This window comes from Malania oleifera, chromosome 9 (genome assembly GCF_029873635.1).
Source record: "Malania oleifera isolate guangnan ecotype guangnan chromosome 9, ASM2987363v1, whole genome shotgun sequence".
Taxonomy (NCBI): domain Eukaryota; kingdom Viridiplantae; phylum Streptophyta; class Magnoliopsida; order Santalales; family Ximeniaceae; genus Malania; species Malania oleifera.
The window spans coordinates 67,999,872-68,023,317 of record NC_080425.1 but is presented as its reverse complement, the minus strand read 5'-3'; the positions used below and the strand labels follow the sequence as shown (position 1 = coordinate 68,023,317).

The window sequence follows — 23,446 nt, the reverse complement described above, 5'->3', positions numbered from 1 at the left end:
GGCTGATTTGGCCGAACCTCGATAACAAATCTGGTGTCGCTCTTTCTATCTTATTTAAATTCTTACACTTTAATTTCAGCATGTGTATGAATGTTTATTTAATGTCGAAATTATTTTCATGCACACATTTGATTTAAATAAGATACTGCACACGTGTATGTTTGTTTTTATTGTTAAACTCGCTTTAGATACATGTATACATGTTGAATGAGATATGATACTGTGGTGAATCGGCAAATTGTTAAAATTAGCCAAAAAGTCTTTAAAACTCAATTCACCCCCTCTATTGGGATCACACCAATTCCAACATAGGATACTCTTATTATATTCATTGTATTTGTTTTTCAGATTGAGAGTTGAGCATAAGATTTTTCTCTTGATTTTATTTGATAAATCAGTGTGTGGGAAAATTTTGTAGCTAGTGAGTCTTTGCATCTTCATTGTAAGACTCATTGAACTTGTGATTTTTGAGTGTGCAAATTTTTTTTTCACAAACTCATTTTTGAATATCTCTTGTGTTTGAATATTGAGAAAATCTTTCTTACAGATATTTAGAATATTTTGAGCAGAAATCTTTGAAACCCTAAACTGTGATTGAGATTTACATCTATACATAGTTTCAAAGATTAGCTTGATTAGTGTTCGTAGAAAGGAGAGACGGTTGGCATCTCCCCTGACAAGGACGGGAATGGCTCTCGGGCTTACCTGTTAACACATGCGGTTAAGGCTATCCGCTTTCAGCGGATCTTATCCAAAATTTTTTTTATACCCCCAGGGTGTGGTTCAGGTAGTAGTGCGGGTTGTGGGAGTACCTCTTACGAAGTCAGGTGTTCAAACCCTCCCGGACTCGTTTCCGTCCCTGGACTCCTGAATTTACCCTCCTTTTGGAGTTGTGGGGTCAACTTCAAGGGGCACAGGATTAGTCACGTGGACCGTAAAATGGACGCGTGGATACCCGGTGCGTAATCCAAAAAAAAAAAAAGAAGATTAGCTTGATTAATACACTCATTGTTCTTGATTGAGTATAGACATGAGATTGAGTGTTATCAAACATATTGCATTGAGCTTATAGTTCCTATTTGTTTGAAGTCCATTGATTTGTGCTTGTGCATAGTGGTACATATCTGCTTGTGTAAGAAGCATTTGTTTGTACGTAAATTTTTATATCGTTTGTATTCCAGGCGCGGGCCTGAAGAGGGAGATTAGCCCTGGTGAATAGTCCCGAATTGGCTTAAACTCGGTTAGGAAAATTAGGTGCACCATCCTGTTAAAGTGTTGTGTTAGGGTCTTCTTCGCGCCCACAAGGAGAGTGTTTAAAGGTTGAGATCAGTTCTGAGAATTTGACCTGATTGCAAACGATACCGCTCCACCCATTAAGTGAGCAATAGTGGTAATTCTCGAGATTGCGAGCTGAGGCGGGGACGTAGGTAGTATTAGCCGAATCCCAATAACATATCGTGTGTGCATTTTATTTTTACGCAATTTATTTACTATACGTGTATGTTATTTTTCAGTAGTCGGTGAATATTGCGCATGATTTAAATTTCCGCATATTATATTTATTTACGTATTTGGGATTGTATAGAAAGACCATAAGTTGTGAAATACTATTGTTATCTGATTTAACTTAGAAATATAATTTAAATTTCCAATTCACCTCTCTCTTGGGAATACACTAAGGTCAACACAAGAAGAATGAAAAGTGAGGAGTGAAGAGTAAAGAGTAAAGAGTGAAGAGTGAAGAGTGAAGAGATTTAGAGCAAAAATCAACTTTTTTTGTTTGAGTTACGCGTGAAAATTAGCTATAATTTTGCCAACATAATTGGGGCGAGCAAGAGATATTTTTGTCGATCAAAACTGAACATTTAATAAAAATCTATGTTATTGCATGACCAAGACAAGACAGTCATTAATTTATTAATGGTATTTTTACAAAAATGACTAATTTAAGTTATTGGAATAAAAATTTTGAACGAAATTTAAAATTTTATCGTTTGTAGAAGATGATGAGGTGTTTTAATTTTAGACAACCATTATTTATTTAAAAAATAAATTATTTGCACTCAGTTGATGTTAAAAATGGCAAAACTTATGCTAATACTATTCATTTAAAATATTTCTTAGTAAATTTAGGAAAAGTTTGCTTTACTAATCCATTTTATATTAAATAATATTGTTCTTATAAAACAATCTATTAATTTTATTTTTCATATTAAATCTTTACAAAAAGCATGCAAATTATTTTTTGATGCCCCCTAGGCATAATTATAATTTGTCATGTTTTCAGGTACAAATTATTTTTGTATATTTTTATATTCGATAAAAAATCACATAACTAGCAATTTGAATTAAAAAAATTACTTCTAAATTTGTGAGTATTTAAACAAAAGAAAATATGCTATTTAAATATTAAATTAAGGATTATGAATGGCTCAATCAATTTAATCAATCTTTTTAAATCATAACTAAATCAATACTTTGATTTATCAAAAAATGAGAACCAAAATCGAACCTTTTTGCAACAGCTAATTAAATTTTAGTTAAACGATTTTTTGGCCACTATTCAACAATTAATGAAATTGAACCATAGGATTAGTTAATTTATTTTTTGATTTGATTTGGTTTAATTTTTTAATTTTTCTTGCCCACCCCTATTTACAACAAATTAATGAACAAATGAATTTGCAAAAAAAAAAATTCAAATTATTTGAAAAAAATCTGTTTCAACTTTTATGTAAAATTAGTAGATAATTTTTTTCAATCATGATACTACTTAATTTTTTTATTAATTTATTTTAAAAATTATTATCATTTTAAATTGAAAAAAAAAAAGCACATTATCATCCGTGAATTAGTGAATGGACCACATAATAATTTAATAATAAAATAATATCCCGGTCACCCACGCGGCGGACCGCCCCGTCCGGAGCACTCCCGCCGCCCGATGACGACATTGTGGTCCCACAGCCCAACTTGCCGGCCGAGCAATCGTAGAAACTCTTGAACACCCATGTCCAATCGCTCCAAACGCGTTTCATAAACTCGCCACAGCATTCCTGGTTCCACAACTTCTCTTCTCGCCGAATATCGACCGCTCGTTATCTTTAAACGTTTTCGTGCGCGTGGTGTTGCACCACAAACCGCCTCCACACCTTGCAATCACGCCTCGACCCTCCATTTTTAGTTCGGCCGGTTCAACCGGTCCAATAAAAAACCCGACTCAGATTGACGGCGAAGTCCGCCGCTCGCGTGCCTCGAAAACAGGCGTGTCAATGAAGCGTGTGGAAAAAGCAGGCGTGGCATAACAGCGAGTCGCTTTTATGAAAGCAACTTTTTTTATTTATTTTATTTTATTAAGCAGCGTGTGTTCCACAACAATAATGAACTTCGACTCGCACCCGACCGCTGGATCTGAGCACAATGACGTCGTGTGGTGATGATATCCCGGCAGAACCTAATCAGACGGTCTGAAATCGATTGAGCATCGTATTATCGTGCTCCAGAGCTACGCCATCGCAAAACCGGGGGTGCCGTGGAAGGAGCATAAACGGGGGGGCACGGTGGTGCTAGCCTTTGGCTTTTGCCCTTTGGCCTCTGTTCCTTTTGTGCGTCCTCTGATTTCTGTTCTTTGTTTTTGATCATCTTCTTCCTTTCGATTGTCTTCTTCTTCTCTGTTCGCTGATTCTGATCGAGTCGTAATCTTCAGTTCGTCCGATCGTTCGATCGAGCGGTCATTTGTCAAAAAAGGAGAAAGCAAGGGGGAGCTTCTAGGCTCGGAGCTCTTGAGCAGATTCAAAAGAAAAGAGGTATGTAATCTCCGATCTCCTGTATCTCTGTTATAATTTTTTCGATTAATATATGAATTTTTCGGTTGAGATCTCAATAAAATGACAAAAACATGGAATTGAATTCGCTTCGGTCTGATTAAACCCTTGTTTGTGGTTTCTTAGAAATTTTGATTCATTTTGTAGTTCAAGTTTGGCTAAATTCTGAAGATAATTATGTTAGCCGTTGGGTCGTGGTCCGATATTTGCGTTGAACGGCTGGTTTTGTTGCGATTGCGAACGGTCGTGATTACTCTGGAGTTCGGAGCAGTTCATATTGATATTTTTCGTCCTAATAATATTTTTTAAAATAGTGAACTTACGAAAAGGGTTTCCGCTACATAGAAATGGGTTATGCTGAACAACTATTTTGAGCTTTTTTAAAGAATTTTTTATTACTGAAAAAATTTAGTATTTCTTTGTCAATGTAATTTTTTCGAATTATATAATATATATATATATATATATATATCATCATCATCATCATCATCATCATCATCACTGTACATTTTAAAACCTTCTAGTTTAATACAATTTTCGTGAAACTATTTATCAAAATTTTGGCAGTTTAAGAATATAAAATAATTTATAAAACAAAAGCACAGAGCATAATTTAGAGTAGATGAATTTAAAAAATTTTAGTGACTGGAAGCGTGTTTAATTCTACAAAACCTGCTTTTATCTACTCTCCAATTATGGAATCACCGTTTGATTTATAATCAGACGAGCGATCATTTCCAAACGGGCTGTACCAAAATCCATGGGTATTATTTTTCATTAATGGTTGAGTTGATCTTATGGACCATGGATCCGAATTTCAGAGCTTCATTTATTTTTTTAAATTTAATTAATGTAGTTCAATTTACATTTTGATTAAATTTCTATAATTTTAAATTAAAGACGGATCATCTGATCTAGCACTTTCGAACCCGAGGCTCGATCATATTGCTTCCTATTTCACGATGAACTGCTTGAAATTCTGTGGTTGATTTTGAAATGATCCTTCTGGTGCGTTTGGTGTTGAATGGTAAAAACAAAATAAAAAGAAAAACTAAAATTAGTAGTATGCATATGTTAATCCAAAATTTGATTGAATGTGCGTGTTTAATTTGCCCTTCGATCTACCAATTATTTATAACTATAATTAGAATAACAGAAGTTCGATAGGAACACAAGTAAGATTATAAATTTATTATTACCATTTTATTCAATTATTATAATTTTAATCTCATATTTTAATGTTCGAATGTTTAAAAATAATTCTATTATATATAAAAACAGAAAAATGTATTATTTACAATAATAACTATTTTATGATTAAATTTAAAATCTTATGGTTTATCTTATGTAAATTAAAGAATGAACATCTTTTTTTATTATAATAATTATATGTATGTATTTAGAAATATTCAAACCCAAATTTAAGCACGCCGCGAAATACTTCAAATTGGGAATACTTTTTCGAGAGGAAAAAAGGAAGATTTCTAAATAGTTTATGACTTTATGTTGCGCGTAAAACATTATTTTCCCCTCTAATGGGTTGATTTGGTGAAACCGTAAAATGCTTACTCTTGGAAAGACGATACTGTCCTTGGTTGCCTTAGAAAGAAAAAGATTGATTGAGGGCAGTGTCGGTCTTTTCGTTCTAAACGTTAGTGCGGTTCCGCCTCGTGGATGACCTGCGCCTAGTGGGACGGATGCGGGGCACCAATTTGTGAAATTACACATCAGCCCCTGCTCTTTTTAAATTCCAAAAATTGGCTTTCTTGGAGAAATAGAACAGCTCTCTCAAGGAAACCGGTTTCCAATTTACCAATTGACGATAATACCCCCGCACCGATGTGGCACTTGCGTTGTCAGTTGGGATAACTCGGAGGGTAAAGTAGTCAACAAAGTAAATAGGGTCGGTACGGCGATGGAACCTGCGAGACTATAAGAGAGCCCTTTGAGTCTTTTTTCCGCAGACAGGATTTAAATTCCAATTAGGGGATTTCCCCAGAAAATCAAATCGGAAGAAACAAAACCGACGTCTTCTATTTTTCTTGATTCAATCTCAGAGCGAGGGGGAGGGAGAGAGATGGGTTCAGAGCAGAGCTGGAACAAGACCGACGACGTCACGGGCTTCCAACCTTCGGAGCGGGCCCTCTGCGCCAACGGGTGTGGCTTTTTCGGATCCGCAGCCACCATGAATCTCTGCTCGAAGTGCTACAGAGACCTTCGCATCAAAGAAGAGCAGGCGGCCTCCGCTAAGGCCGCCGTGGAGAAGTCTCTGAACCCTGCGTCGTGCTCGCCGCCGCTTCCTAAGCAGAAGGACCATCCGAATTTCTCCGGCAAGTCGCTCGTTCTTCCGTCTTCTTCGGCTGCTCAGACATCGGTCGGCGCGTGCGACGGCGCGATGGCCTCTTCCTCCGGGGACCAACCGCAGACGACAGCGACGGCGAACAGGTGCGGGACCTGCAGAAAGCGCGTGGGATTGACGGGGTTCAAGTGCAGATGTGGGATCACGTTCTGCGGGGCCCACCGGTACCCGGAGGACCACGTGTGCTCGTTCGACTTCAAGGGAGCGGGGAAGGACGCCATCGCGAAGGCTAATCCGGTGGTGAAAGCTTCGAAGCTGGATAGGATCTGAATTTTCATGTTCGGAGAAGTGGGTATTTGGTAATCTTCATCGTGTCCTTCACTCTTTTTTATTTTTTTTAATATTTTTGGGGTGGTTGGGTAGGGTTGATGTCGAGGGAAAAGCAGTTTGATTTTGGTGTTAAAGAAGAAAAAAAAAATTTGGGAGGAGTGTGTGTTATTGTGGTGGGTAGGAAAGAACTGATGGTGGATTGGATTCCATAATAAAGTGGATCATTGAATTGAAATTTGATAGTTGCTGTTTGCTTTTTCATTTTATTTTTAGTAAAAAAGCTTTTGTTTCACTTTTGGTACACCTAATGTCCTTTTATTTTATTTTGTTTGAGGAGTGTGTGGATAAATTTAATTCAGATTTGGGTTCGTGGAACGATTCCAATTTGTTGGCGGGGGATTAGGTTGCCTACACATCCAGTGCATTTTACTTTTTAAATTAATATTCAAATTTAGGAGATGGAATTATTTTTATATAGGCGGTGCCAAATATTACTTCTATATTTGGGGAAGACTTTAAATTCACACAAAGTGTGATATAATGATTTTGAATTTTGTCTTCAATTTACCTAAATTTAAATTTTTTGTATTTCAAAAGTAAAAAACATTTTTAAATGTTTTAATCTTATTTTTCAAAATAAAAAATTATAAGCAATTATTGTTTTCATTTTTTTAATTAATTTTTTAAAATATTAAAAATAAAATAAATTCGTTGTATATTTGTCAAGGAGTCTTTGTTTGAATTAACTACTTTTCTCAAATTTAACTCTATAAAAGTATATGTACAAGTATAATAATAATAATAATAATAATAAGTTGGCCTCTTTTAACTAAATTTATGAGAGCTTAATTAACATATAACATCAAAGTAAAGAGAATCCAAAATAACCAAGTCTTAACAGCTAAGTAATATTTGAAATAGGAATTTGAATATGAGCCCAAAAAAAAAAAAAAAACGTACAATATATTATATATACATATATATTTCCAATCGGTAATATAAATAAAATTCATTTTGGTGTTATAAATATAAAATTTATATTTAAATTTAATCTTATAAAAATTATAGTCCAAGACATAAATGTAAAAGAAAATTATATTTTAAAAATAAGAGAATTTAAGTTATAAATAATTTCAATACTGTTTGGAAATTTGGGTTTCAATATCAAAATTAAGTTTAATATTATTTTATAGTATGTTTTATCTAAAATAAATTTTAAATATACGGCTTAAAATTAACTTTTATAATTTTTTTAAAAAAATAAATATAATTTTTTTAAAAAAAATACACATATGTATCTATAATCAATATATATATATATATATATATATAATTTATATACGCTTTCATTATGTGTTAACAATAAAATAATATTGTTGATTTTAGGGTCAAAATTTCAGAAATTTTTAGATATGCCCTGCTGTATTATGAGATGCATTGCTGCCATTTCTTTACTAGATTTATTAAATACACCGTACACGTGGCTAGAGAATATTCAAAACTTCCGTGCGTGGTTGGAACGGCGACGAAAATCGTCGTTTCACGAGAAAGTCTTCTTTATGTTTTTCAAAATTTTTTTTTTTTTTTTCAAATTCGTGTGAAGAAAATAATGGTCTGGGCTTGACCATTTCATTGAACGAAGATGTAATTTGAACTTTGAAGATGTGCAGTTGGAGGACTAAAGGGGCTAAAACTAAATTTTAAAATGAACTTATTTTTTGAAGCACAATGCAGATTCCATTAATAGAAGTTCCTTATAGTATTCTTATATAGAAGAAGTCCCAAGGGTTCATGACAAACTCCTCACTGTATTTTTTGTGCACATTGACAAATGTAGAGAGTTTAATTTTGGACAAACAATTCATTTCATGAATTCATTCCTCGACAAAGCCTGGACAGAAAATTCTGCTCATCTTGACAATTTCCATACCCATTTATCCTCCCCTCCCTTTAAAGGAATTTGGATTTCCTTCATCTGACTCTTCTGGTCTTTGGGAATGAAGAAAACAATAATATCGACCCTCCACTCTCTTCTCCCGGCAGTCCATAAATCTTTTACTCGTAGATCTTTAACATGGTCAGGGATTGCTATGCTATGTTTGGATTGAGAAATCCATTATCACAACTTGAGACTCATGTAGTTTTCCAAATGTTACGGTCTTATCAAAAGAGAGTTTGGCTGGTCAATACAACACAACAATAAAATTAAGCCTTAGGTCCCACTAGGTTGAGGTCGGTAACACGAATTTTTTTCCGCCAATATATGTGATCATGGTCAATGATTCTCCAAATTTGTTTCATAAGCAAAGTCTTGTTGAAGGTCTCCATATCTTTAAAACCAAGCCTACTTTGTGAGATAGGGTGACACAACTTTTTCCCATTTTATTAGGTGCAGCTTCTTTTTCTCTATTTTTTTTTTTTTTTCATTCCCCACCATAAATCCTTATTTTGTTCATTGATCATATTACAGATAGTCTCATGAGATATAAATGGAATGCTTGAACTGATCGGCTTTAATAAGACTATCCTACCTTCTTAGGATAAAAGTTTGATATGCCAATTTTGTATGTTCATTTGCCCCTTTTCCACTAAATAATTAAATTGAGATATCTTGTTTCTTCTGAAATTTATATAAAACCCTATATATTTCCTCAAATCACAACATTTATGGATATTGATTCTTCTTCCCATGACTCTTTTTAGAGTGGCAAGCATGTTTGTACTAAATTGACATGTTGATTTATTGAAATTTGCTTGTAACCCTGTTGATTTAACAACTCCAACTTTGAGAAAATAAAGCGACTCCCTGTCTCACTCTTCTTTGTGGTTCAAAAGATTCCAAGGGCCTCCCGTTAATAAGGACTATGTGCCTAGCTATTGTGATACATTGCATAATGCATTGGATCCATCTATGTGGGAATTCCATTTTGTACAAGATTTCCTCTAAACAATTCTATTAAATACTATCATATGCTTTGCTCATATCTAGCTTAATGGCCGCCCACTTCTCCTTTCCTTTTATCTTATTCTTTAAAAATTGTGTGATTTCTTGAGCTATAACGATGTTATTAGAAATAAGCTTTCCTTTTACAAATGCACTCTAATTTTTCCCTACTAATGAGTCTATAGATGATACTCAAACCTACTAGCAAGAGTTTTTTGTGCTATCTTATAGATTACATTGCACAAACTTGTAGTTCTTCAATCATTTGGATGTGAAAGGGTTACTTGATTTTGGAATCAAAACAATATTAGCATGGTTCCAAGCTTTAAGAAGAAATCCTTTTGTTCAAAATTTTTTTTACTACCTCGTAAATATCCTTGCCTACAATATCCCAAAACTTATGAAAGAAAATACCCGGAAATCTATCTGAACCAGGGGCTTTGATTGGCCCAATTTGGAAGGCTACCTTTTTAATTTCTTCATGTGAGAATGGTTCATCAAGAATGGATTTTTGATTTAGCAACAATTTTTTCTGCAAGGATTGCAGGTCTCTCTCAATTTGGTCTAGATTACTGGCTATAAAAATAGTTTCAAATTTTTTTGCAAATATTTTCGCTATCGTTTTATTCTTAGTAACCCAATCCCCACTGGGGTTGATTACTCTTTTTAATATATTTTTTCTTCTTCTATCTTTAACTATTGCATGAAAATATTTAGTATTTCTATCCCCTTTCAAACACCAATCTTTTTTGGCCCTTTGAGCCCATTTGATCTCCTCCATTTTTAGTCCTTCCTCCAACTCCTCTCTAACACCATGAATTTCTCTATGTGTTGGAATTGGTGTGATCCCGAGAGAGAGAGGGGGGGGGGGTGAATTGGTTTTTAAAAACTTTTTGACTAATTTAAACATTTCGCCGATTCACCACAAATCATATCTCATTCAATGTACACGCGTGTATGTAAAATAATTGAACTATGAGTTCAATCACACACGTGTGCAGTATATCTCATTTAATTTAGATGTGTGCATACAAATAATTGTAACCGTGAATAAACAAATATACACATACAGAAATTTAAGTGCGGAAATATAATTGAGATAGAGAGAGTGACAAATAGATTTGTTATCGAGGTTCGGCCAAACCAGCCTATGTCCTCGCCTTGGGCATACCCCCAAGGATTCCACTATCCCTACTCACTTAAATAGACGGAGCAGAAACTATTATAACTTCTCCTTACGGGGTAAGGTAAACCTCAGCAATATTACAAGGTTGAGTCGAACTTGTCTCCCTTACAGGGTGGAGACTCTCCAGTTCAATTTTTCAGGCTGATCTGAATCGATCTCCCTTACGGGGTTGAGACTCCCCAGCTTAATTAACGGACCCGGTAAAATAAAAATATTTTTTTTTATAAAAATGCTTCTAAATACAAGCAGAGATGTACAACATTAAAAGTTCAATACAAGCACTCTAATATGATTTGTAATAATGCTCAGTAGAGAAAAGGTGTTTTCTCAAAATAATATTTTCAATCTTTGAGATATGATGTGTATGATAAAATACTCAAAGAAGTGACCCTATTAAAATTTTCTACGAAAAATATATTTCAATACAAGTATAGGAGAACCTAAGGTTTGCTCTTCAAATAATTGTTGCACAAATAAAATATATGTGAATATATATATATATATATATATATATATATAATAAATACGTTCTCCAATAAATATTTTTGCAAATAAAAATGTTTGGAGAATCTGGAATTTTAAGCTCAAGAGTATATGTGCAATAAATACAATTAAAAACAAATGCTCAAACAAAATACTCTCTTTAAAAAATATTTCAAAGAATGTAACAAAGAGTATTGGAGAGTATGAAAAATTTAACCCCAAAATGATTTTAAAAATAAAAGAGTATGTGAGAGAACTTTGATTAAGTGAAAATTTTGAGAGAAAATATTTGTTAATCTAAGTTTCTAATTAAACAAATGGAATGGGTATTTATAGTTTTTTTTTAAAAAAATATAACCGTTGGGGACATATTGGGGATTTTTGAAATTGTTTAATTAGAATTTAACCCCAATTACAGCGGTTAATTTTAGTGAACCCGAGAGGTTCAGTCACTCAGTTCATAGGGCTGATCGCCCGAATAAACTCATAGCCAAAATTGGGTTCGATTTGCCGTGGGGAGAACCGGTTGGTTGGGACAAGGCAATTTCCCAAACCTTCGTTGGTTCAGGCACCCGGTGCATGGTTCAGTCTACCGGTTCATAAGGTTTAGTCGCTCGGGGCCTTTTTGAACTACAAGTTCGGTCACCCAGAGATAGTGGAAAAGTCAGAGACCAGGGTTTGGTCGACCCTGGAAATTATGTTCATTTTTAGTTCGGTCGCCCGAGGCTTCAGTCAACTATTTGACTTTTTGGCCAACAATGGATTCGGTCGACCGAGGTGTTTATAACTGAAATGGGTCGGTCAATCGGGGGCTATTAAAGTAACCCAAAAATCCAATGTCGATCGACTTGCCCTATAGTCTATCTATGGCCTATCTGAGCATTAAGTCATATCATGCAAGATGTATGCATTTATTACAAACCAAAATATATAAAAAATAATTAAATGCAATACAACTAAAAACAAAATGTCTTCTTCTTTTGCTCTTCATTTCATGGAATCCGTCAGTTGAAGTAAGCTTTAAGTCTTCTGACTTCCATTTCCCTTTTGCCTTATGTGTGTGTTGAATAGTGAACCTATTCAAGCACTTAAAAATACACATAAGAAACCGGTGCTTTGTCAACATCAAAATAGGGATCGAACTCAAAAAGTCAACAATCTCCCTTTTTTGATGATGACAAACGCCCAAGAGCAAAATGGGTATAGTTTGAAAAGGCACCCCAAAGAATATGCATAATGTAAAAGTAAAGACAATATAGCACAAGCATATCACAAAAGAAGACATTACAAAAATCAAACATTCAAATTTTTGCATTAAAGCGCAAGCTCAGACAATTGCCCCTATATTATTTGCCTTAACAATTTTTCCTTTTTTTTTACTTGGTCATAATCATTTTGCACATAAAATTCTCCCCCTTTTGACATCAACAAAAAGGGCTAAGTTAAGTAGAAAAATTTTTGATCATTTAAAACAGACTTGGTAAAGAGAACTCCCTCCCCCCATTTTAAAAATGATATTTATTTTTCTTAGAACACTCTCCCCCTACTTGATGTAACAATTTGGGCATAACACAAATAGTATAAGTGGTCATTTAAATTTAAAATGACATGATAAATACGGTCAAACCAGAATTATACACAAACCATTTCAATTTAAGCATAACGTAAGTTCCCGCAAAGATTGGAATTTAAAAACATAAGGCATATGAAAAAATAGGTTTGAGCTTAAACATGATCTAATAAGTTCACATAAATTTCATGTAAAGTCAATGAACCAATTATGTAATACCCTTTTAAAAATAAAATTTCATGACACAAGATTTTAACACAGAATGACACAAGTCATGAAGGCGTTTCAGCACACAAGCAAGACAAAAAGTATGTTTTATTTAAAAAGCATTTCTTGCTATAATACAGTAAATATATATATATATATATATATATATATATATTGGTATTAAAAATATATCCCCTTATGATTTTCGATAAATAAGGATTATGCTTGCTGAAAAAGAAACTTTAACATGAAAGTTTAAGCAAGCAATGTTTTTCTAATATATAGATAAGCACAAAACATTTCAATAAATACCTAGAAAAATCATATAAATCATAAAAATATTATAATAATTTTAAAACAAGGATCACATGGTAGAACAAAGAGTTATGGCTAAGTACTATATTTCAATTTAAAAATTTCAATAAAAATATCACATTTAAACACAATCCACAGAAAATGCAAAAACAAATCTAAGCCTAAAAATGTTGATGAGTAACATAAGATAGGATTTTATGTTTAGATGCCCCCCCCCCCCCCCCGGGTCAATTTGAATTTGTGCTTAGATATTGTCAACTACTTATACTGATGCTAATTAAAAAAAAAAATCATTAAGAATTTAAACAGTATAAGTACTATTTTCATTCTTAAATAAATTTTACTATATATATGTTAAACAATTTATATTTAACTAGTAAAAATATTCCTAGAACACATACACCAGAGATCTAAGATCAAGTCATGTGCGATGTGTTCATGCATACCAAGAACAATCCATATCAAAGATGATTCGATAAAGATAGGATATGATGTTCAGGGCACCAAAAGAAATTAGGACTCAAAAAGTAGAAACAATGAAAGTGTGAGTCCATGGGACAGGTGCTAGTAATCCTTTTCCCGAGGATGGGGTTTAAACTCCCAGATATAGTCTTAGGCATACATAAGTGCATTAACGTTCAAGAATGAATTTCATTCAAGCACATTCATCACATGTTCATCCTTCTTAATATTACTTAACATGCAAGCAATTTTAGACATTAAGTTCTTATTCATTTTTCCTAAAAGTGAGGCTTAACCTCCCCCGGTATATTTGCGTGCACACATACTTGCATTATAGTTCAAAGATGATAGTCATTAAAGGACACTTATCAAATATTCATCCTTTTCAAGGGATTTTAGTGTGCAGCAAATATTGATCATTCAGCTTATGTGCATGACATATTGCATTTCAATTTAAAACACGATAGTCAATCGAGACTATACTCAAAGCTAATGCAATAGGAGTTCAAAAGGGATGACACAACTCAAGAATAAAATGAGTGTGTGCAAAATGAAAAACTCCCCCTAAGTCATGCATTTCCCCTAGTTTATGGACCATCATCAGAACATATGACGTTTAATTTTAAGGATGAAGCTTTACCATTTAGGTCTCGAGTGAGAGTACATAACCCAAAGATTTGGACCAATTGGTGTCCATAAACTAAGTTCATCCTAAGACACAAAAAATGTGTACATGTCTTCAAAATATATAGCGGTTTGGATTTTCATGTACCAACCTATGCAATTAACTAGCATCCTAGGAAATAAACATAAAGATTGTACATGTTTTTTAGTTTAGCATATAACATTTAAAATTCAACATGCACCAGTGGACGGTTCAACATTCACCTATAACTAAAAATGAAAATTAATATTCTTTTATGATTTACTTATCCTTTCAAAAAAAAAAATTTAGCATGCATTAAATTACTATCCTAATACATGGTTTCATTTTTGGGAAAAGTTTTACCGAAATTTCGGCAACATGTCATCTGTAAATTGAACATTTTCTCATTTTCCCACGTACCTAAAACCTTATAGATTCACACAATCAATTTATAATTCAGTTTAAGCATGCGATAACGTATATCCACTACCAACATGTAATTCACATCACTACATCCACCATGCAGAAGGCATTCAATATAGGCATGCATTTCAGTAAACAATTAATGATTCAAAAAAATATAAACTATCCATCAGAAAATAAAATTATTACGCAAGTAATGGATATTGGCATTCAGCTCAAAAACATATTAAAAGGAAAATTATCCATTCATTAGAAGATATAATCATTTAACACAAATGGATATTTGCATTCAGCTCAACAATTGATTATCCAACAAGTATAAGCACAAATTTGAAATGTTTATTGGATGAATTTTAAGGAATTCCCCCTCAATTAAATAACATAAGCATTTTTATCTTATGCTCTTAATTTTCATCATTTTATGCTTAGCTCTAATTTATAATATCTAATAGGGGATAAGCAACAGATGCATTTGAAAATGATTAATCTTTTAAGCTTCATGATAAGTTTAGGATTATAAGACATGTTGACCCCATGGTTCATACCCTGTTTTGATTATGAAAAATACTCTGGTATTTAACGTTTGTCAAGTTTGTGTGCAAGACCATATTAGGAAGATCATATTGATGGCACATGACAACTTGAGGAAAATGAAGACTCGAAATGTTTTTAATTGTTGTAATCTATATTTCATTTCGTTAGGTCTGTAATAATAATCATCCAAGGTATGTAATAATCTGCATATCATACATGTAGGACTTAAGCTCAAGACCTTAGAGAGACCTTAGGGATTCAGTTGACCGACACTAGATTTTTCCAGAAGGATAGAAAGATCTTAGGTCCCTAAAAAAATGCACAAACAGTCCCTATATCACTTACATAATTAGGGGAACCGGTTGGTTTAAAATTAGACTCAAAGGATCAAAATCATGAGGATTTGAGTGACCGAAGCCTAGGTGTTCAAAACATCTCGGGCGCCCGAACCGTTGGGCAGTCAGCGAGTTGACCTGGTTTCGGGTGACCGAACCTAAAATGAACGTATCTCCCTCAAGCGACCGAACCTGTGTCAGGGTACTTCTTACCAACTCGGGCGACCGAACCTTTGCGTTCTAAATGGCCTCAGGCGACTGAACACTGAAGTTTGATTAACTGAATATTAGACCAGGTGATCGAAGTGCGGACAGTGTGTAAATCGCCTTGGTTTAGCCAACCAAACCTAGACTCGGGCTATCTAACATTTAAAAATACATTTTTGAACTGAATCTATTCGGGCAACGGAATTAAGGTTCAACCACCCGAAACCTCTCGGTTGCTTATTTTTTACAGGGGTTAAAATTAAGTGAACAGAGTTAATTTTGTTAATGGGTTTTAAAATAAATTTAATAATACCCTTGGTATCCCCAACGGTCATAATTTGGCCTCTCTCTATATATAGGGGCTCATTTGCTTAGATTAGTGGAGATTAGCAAATAGGATTAGCCAAAAACTCTCTCAAATTTCCTAAACCCTATTTGTTCATTCCAACCTCATACACTCATAATACTTCCATTCCTTTGAAAAATATAGCCTTGTGAGTGTTTATTGTTTGTTAAATTGTGCTAGAAACCCTCACTTGTATATTACACATTTGATTTTCATATTGAGGGTTAAGCTAGATTTTTCCCCCAATTTCATTTGATAAATCTTTGGTTGGGAAAAATCATATAGCTAAGTGAGCTTGCACTATCATTACAATACTCGTTTGGGCTTATGCTTTTGTGTGCAAAAATATTTTACAAAATTAGATTTCAAACAACTCTTGTGCTAGATACATTTGAGAAAATATTTTTGAACTTGTTTGGGAATATACCAAGGCTAACAATTGGTATCGGAGCCTCGTTGCAATAGGCTTAACAGCTTTTGTAAAAGATCGCAATGGCTCTCATCGGTGTATCCCCATTCGGAGAGGGGCAGACACCTTCTAGCCCTCCATTATTGTGTTGTGTAGATTACACCCATTGGAAAATTAGAATGAACATATTTATAAAATCTATGGACAGGAGGGTCTGGCTTGTGACTGCTAAGGGAAGATGTGCATAAATAAATGAAAATGACTTTAATATGATTAATTATAATGCCATGGATTTATTGTACTGTGCTTTAGATACTGATATTCTTCATAAGATTATGGCATGTAGTAGTGCACAGGAGATCTGGGTTGAGCTGGAAAAGAGATATGGAGAGACCCAGGTGTTGACCTTATAGGTCACACCCGGTTTTGATAATGACAAATACTTGTTGTATTTGTCGACTATCTAAGGATATGTGCAGGTATATAATTGGCAAATCAAAATGATGGCATATGAAGTATAGCTTGAAGACCCTGAAGACCATATTTGTATTGTACTTTAAATTCATTTTATGTAATGCGGGTTTGTAATTGTAAATAAGAGAAAAATGTTCGGTAATAATCAAATGCATTACATGTATGATATGATAGGTAAGCTCAAAAAGACCTAGAATGACCTTAGGATCCACATGCATGCATAAACATATGTGCTTATATGAATAGGGTTAATATATAAGGGGATTAGAACCGGAATGCATTACAAATGCATGTTCGGTCGACCGAACCAGCTAGGGGTCAACATTTTGACCATAGCTCGGTCGACCGTACCGTGCCAAGTTCATACAACTTGGTCGACTGAACTCCCACACGGGTCAACGTTTTGACTCCTTGGTCAACCGACCAGATTTATATGGGCAACGTTCTGGTCGACCGAACCCCCACGTGGGAGAATCCAACAGCCTGGTTGACCGAACTACCTAGTTCAAAATCACCTGGTCGACCGAACCGCACGAATTTGAAAAAATCGCCTTTAAAACCCTTAGTCTGATCGACCGAACTCTCAGTTCATTTTTTGCACGGTTGACTGAACTTTGTCACTTGGTCAACTGAACCTCAAGTTCGGTCGATCGGTGCTCTCGGGTTGGAAAATTTTTTTACCACAGTTAAATTTTTTAAACAGGGTTAATTGTGCTAAAACGTTTTAAAATAATCCTAATAGTACCCTATGTGTCCTAGACGGTTATAATTATGGGGTAGTCTATATATACCCCCTTATTTGAAAAGATTAGTACAAAAATAGGAATCTTGATTAGTAAAATTCTCTAAAATTCAAAAATCTCATATACTCATTTTGAAGCCTCCTACACTCACTCTTGCTAGTTCTTATTGCTAAAATCCCTTTGTAAGTGTGTTCTTGAGTGTTCTTATCATTAAACTATTGCTCTCCCTTGCTTGGTTGATTGAGATTATTTTCTTTGGAAGCAAAGCTTTAAGTTTTTCCTAGGAGACTATATTAATAAGTCTTCCTTAGGAAAACTTCATTTGAGTTTTTGGGTATTGCATTCTCATTGCAATATCTCAAGGAGTTCACATTGCTTTTTGATTGCTAAAAATATTTTCATATATCTAGTGTGGTTTACTTTGAGAAATATTTGTTGAGATATTTACTTATGTGCTAAAAGATCTTTGTAGCAATATCCTTTTATTGTTTTTATCATCTTGAGCACAAAGATCAAATTATTTTTATAAACTAAATCTAAATATCTCTTAAGGTGTATATTTTGAGAAAAATATTTGTTGAGATATTTAAAGTGTGCTAAGGATCTTTGTTTGTGTATTGTGATTGAAATCATTATTTTGACACAAAGATCATATCACTTACACTCTCATGCACTAATTGCAATATTTGCATAAATATTTGAAAGTAGACATTTAGACCACATTGAGCTTACTTCATCATATCATTCGGTGGTATATTGATTAGATTGATACATAATCCTCTTAGATAAGAAGCATTCTTGTTGTACGCAAATTTATTTGAGAAATTTGTTGTATTCCAGGTGTGGCTTGAGGGGGCGGTAATCTAGTTTGGTAAGGATTGTTTATAAAAGTTGAGGTCAACTCTGTGCTAATTGACTTGGTTGTTTAGGTGCCGCTCCACCCGTTAAGTGAGCCTTATAGTGGTAATCCTTGTACTTGTTAGCCAAGGCGGAGAAGTAGGCAGTTTGCCGAACTTCGATAACATTTCTGGGTGTCATCTCCTATTTACCGCTTTCTAGTGCATGTTTAGTTAATTTTATTGTGCAATTTAATTTCCACTACATATTTAATTAATTTAATTTATCTGCATTAGTTTGACCATAAGGTTGTGTAATACTGGTGTTAGGGGATTTACGTAGGGCATCAACTTTGAAAATACCAATTCACCCTCCCCCCTTTTGAGTTAATGGTAAAGCTAACATTTGGTATCAGAGCCACGAAGCATAGACTCAATAGTTATTTTGCAAAAGATCTTAGATGGCTCATAGCACCGTGACCCCTTTCCCTAAGGGACCATCTTCCACACGACCTCTGATTTTCAATGGTGTTAATTACACCTTCTAGAAATAAAGGATGCACATCTACCTTCAAAATATAGATTGGAAGGTGTGGAGGATAGTCTCTAAGGGAAATTATGTTCCTATGAAAAAAAAGGGTGAGACTAGAGTTCCTAAAACTGAGGAAGAATATAATGATGATGATATAAAAGCTGCTCGATCTCTTGTATCCAATTCTCGGCGGCTGCAGAATCAACTCCTCCTAAAAATGTTGGAGGATTCATCTTGTTAAATTTTTCTATCGTGCACCCATAGCCTATAAACGAGCCTCCCTGCTTTCTGGAGCTCCTAGCGATCTCAGCCATAACCTGCCGAGTCACGCTGCATAGTACCGTACAGAATCAGTCCCGCCTACACTCGAGGGCCCTACTCCATCACTACCGCTCGCATGGGCACTACCTCCTCCAGCGTCCATTGTAAAAAACAAATAACGTGATTTAGAGACCCTATCCTTATAATTACTCGCCTGACATAATCCCCTATCTTATTTCCAAATCCAGTCCTACATTCTAGGAACACAACCCGACAATAGTTTACTACAGTTTTCCTGAAATTGTCACCCCATAAAAAACATAAAAACCACCATGGAAGTCCTACCTCTAGACTGCAGAACAAAACCTTAAATCCTTTTCCTATACTCTAGTATCATTTTCGCTGCACTCTAAAGTCTACAAAACCTAGCAACCTAGGCTCTGATACCAAACTGTAACGACCTGCTTATTTTCCAATAAAATTTGTTTTTCATAATAATAGTATCCTTATAAAAGTCCTGTCAAATCATAATCCACCTAGAACCAAGGGTACCAAGGGTAAACTTGAAATTCAATACCAATACCTAAGTAGTAGAAAACGTGAGATCATACACATATCATATTATCATTCAACATAATCCCAAAGTTTACTACATCCATCATAAGAATATACACATCCCAAAAATATCCCAAAAATCCGTCTGACGCTAGCAAAATGACTTACCCTTTAGGTAGGGTAAAACTATCAAACTCTAGCACTGCGGAGCTTTATCCACTCTCCTATTTGGGGCTCCTGAAATGTTTATATAATTTGGGATGAGACACCGCTTAGTAAGGAAAATAAACTAATACCAGTGTGTGGTAATATGAGTAGCTTTGTGTTATAGATATGTACATAAATATACATGATAAAACTGTCTGTATCATAATTAAGAAAACTTATATAATCTTAACATACTCAATTTTCATACGTATAAATCATCTCATATAACAATACATAGAAAATATCTTGGATAGTTAGCTGGCTGGTGTCATGTCTTACCCCCACATGACTGGGTTGTGCGGCCCGAAGGCGGGACCCGACAATGGCTGGCCGACCACTGCCGAGTAAAAAGCAAAAGTCTGTAAGTATGATGGGTTTGCCTCTCCTGGTCTGTACACCAGAGGGCGCCAACACTACAATAAACCACATCGACTGTCATTCTCCCACTGCCACGTACGGCAAGCGGTAACACTAACATAAATATGATCGTGATCATATAGCTACGATACCGTGCTTCGTGAAATCCTAAACCAAGCCAACCAATTCAGATAACATATAACATATTTCCAAATAATGATACATGGCTATACATAATCATATCCGTCATGTTAATATTTTCATATAATTTTTCATAACATATCACAAAAATCTTCGACCCATACGCCGGCATTTCATATTTTATGAATCATGGCTCGTACGCCGATATTGCATATCATAAAAATCCTCGGCTTATACGCCGACATATCATATGAAAACTTAGTATCATTTTAACATTTTCCTAGAAGTAGTAAACCATACTTATTTTGTAAACATAATATTCCATGGTAAATTTTACTCATGCACACAAAAATGGTATTGTTCATATTTAAATCATATCCTTGTTCACAACAGTATTTCCCAAACATAATACTAGAATATACTTATTTTCCTGAAATTAAATGTTGTAAAATAATAAATATATTTCCATGAAAAGACTGACTTAGTTTATCCCCTTACCTGACTTCTGAAAAACCCCTACAAAGTATAGTCTTACACCCACAGGGTTCCCCATTCAACACCCTGAAAACAATATCCTCATGTACAAAACTGTAGAAAAGCCAAATATTGAATAAAAAGTCTTACCTTAAATTTGAGATGAAATCCAAGTTAACCCCACCAAGGATCCACTCCAACAGATTTGAAAAGAACTTCCTCAGGAGTGTCGTGGTGGTCTCAGATCGTCGAACTGGCGAGAATCCGACCCAGAATTTTAGAGAGAAGGGGGAAGGGGCGAACAAGAGAGAGAGAGAGAGAGGAGGGTTTTGCGTGAAAATTCTACAAAAAATTTGAGTTTAGGCGATTTATACACTTGCACTCATCGATGAGCCACGTCACTTTGCCAACGAGGCCAAGAAGGGAGTTCGTTGATGAACGCTTATTCCTCGTCAATGAAATTTAGAGCTGAAAAAATAGCCTTTTAGTATCTTCTTGTCGACGAGACACATGTCCCCGTCAAAGATCCCCTCAAGTGTGTTCGTCGACGAATGTGCTACGTTTGTTGACAAGACCCTTTTTAAAATTCCAAATTCAATTTCCTTTTCCTCCTTCTTTTATTATTTAAATACCATAATTCTTCAGGTCACTACATTATCCCCTCCTTATAAAATTTCATCCTAGAAATTTATTATTCGTACAATCCATCATCCCTTAAAGAAAATAGTCTACTTATTTTATTACTTACCCTCACTTAGGGCGGAGGAATACCGTGGTTACATTCAGAGTTTTGGGAGATTACATATACAAAATAAAAATTCTCCCAAAGCCAAAATATTACTCACTAACCAAATTACTACATATATTGACTAACCTGCAAAAGAAACATTGCACAATTACTTACACTTTACCTGATTATATCTAAACCACATAGAACAATTGCGGGTATTTTTGTCTTATTTAGTTCCTCAAGTTCCCAAGAAGCTTCTTCTATTGCGTGATTTTTCTACAAAACTTTTACTAGAGGAATCTTCTTATTGCGTAATTCCTGCTCATTTCTATCCAGAATCTGTACTGATACCTCCTCATAAACTAGTGAATCACTGAACTCTAATTCACCATAACTGATTGCGTGAGAAGGTTCTGGGACATATTTCCTCAACATAGAAACGTGGAATACGTCATGTATCCTGGACAACACAGGTGATAAAACTAGCTTGTAGGCAACCAGCCCCACTTTCTTTAGAATCTCGAACGGGCCAATGAACCTAGGGCTAAGTTTACCTTTCCTTCCAAATCTCATAACCCCTTTTAACGGAGCTATTTTCAAAAACACATTATCACCGATATCAAACTTCAATTTCCTACGACGGTTATTGATATAACTTTTCTGTCGGCTCTGAGCTGTACTGATTCTATCTCTGATGAGTCGAACCTTATTATACGCTTTCTATACCAACTCTAGCCCCACAACTCGCCGCTCACCCATCTCATCCTAATATAAAGGAGAATGACATCTCCTACCATATAGCACCCCAAATGGTGCCATGCTAATGCTGGCCTAATAGCTATTATTGTATGCAAACTCCACCATCAGCATAAACTGGGTCCAACTACCCCCAAAGTTCAACATGCATGCTTAAAACATATCTTCTAATATCTAAATCGTCCTCTCAGTCTACCCATTTGACTGAGGATGGAATATCGTGCTAAAAGATAACTGAGACCCTAGAGCTTCCTGCAAGCTCCTCCAAAATCGCGACATGAAACGTGGGTCTCGATCTGACACTATAAACACTGGCACTCCATGGGAACGAACTATCTCCTAAATATAAATCTCTGCCAATCAATTAAGGGAGTAACTGATCTTGATGGGAAGAAAATAGGCGGTCTTAGTCAAACGATCTACTATCACCCAAATTGCATTCTAACCATGCAATGTTGTCAGTAGCCCTGAAACAAAATCCATAGATATGTGATTCCATTTCCACTTTGGGATAAAAAGTTGCTGTAACTGACCTGCTGGCCTCTAATGCTCAGTCTTTACCTGCTGACACGTCAAATAATGTATTACATGCTCGGTAATCTCCTTCTTCATACCACTCCACCAATAAGACTCTCGCAGATCCCTATACATCTTCGTGCTGCCGGGATAAACTGTGTATAAAGATCTGTGAGCTTCTTCTAAGATGGTCTTCCTGATATCAGCATCAGCAGGAATGCATAATCTAAAATGGAACCACAAAGCCCCGTCATCTGTGATACTAAACTCCTCTCCCTGACCACTCTGTACTCTAACCATTAGCTTTGCTAATTCTGGATCATCTTTTTGAGCAACTTTGATCC

At 34.9% G+C, this 23,446-nt stretch overlaps 1 protein-coding gene and 1 non-coding gene across 3 annotated transcripts; both read left to right on the top strand.

Moving 5' to 3' along the window:
• Nucleotides 1–638: 638 nt before the first annotated feature.
• Nucleotides 639–763, top strand: LOC131165154 (U6atac minor spliceosomal RNA). The gene has a single exon (XR_009139475.1). It is a non-coding gene; the product is annotated as a U6atac minor spliceosomal RNA (small nuclear RNA).
• A 2,592-nt stretch (nt 764–3,355) lies between these two features.
• On the top strand, nt 3,356–6,688 carry LOC131164066 (zinc finger A20 and AN1 domain-containing stress-associated protein 1). Of its 2 annotated transcripts, XM_058121012.1 has the most exons (3): nt 3,356–3,605; nt 3,707–3,806; nt 5,882–6,688. In XM_058121012.1, the coding sequence occupies exon 3, from the start codon at nt 5,902–5,904 to the stop codon at nt 6,451–6,453; it is 552 nt and encodes a 183-aa protein (XP_057976995.1). In that variant the 5' UTR covers nt 3,356–3,605; nt 3,707–3,806; nt 5,882–5,901; the 3' UTR covers nt 6,454–6,688. The 2 variants fall into 2 exon arrangements, with proteins under 2 accessions (XP_057976995.1, XP_057976994.1); XM_058121011.1 differs by having other exon boundaries at nt 3,356–3,806.
• Nucleotides 6,689–23,446: the final 16,758 nt, after the last annotated feature.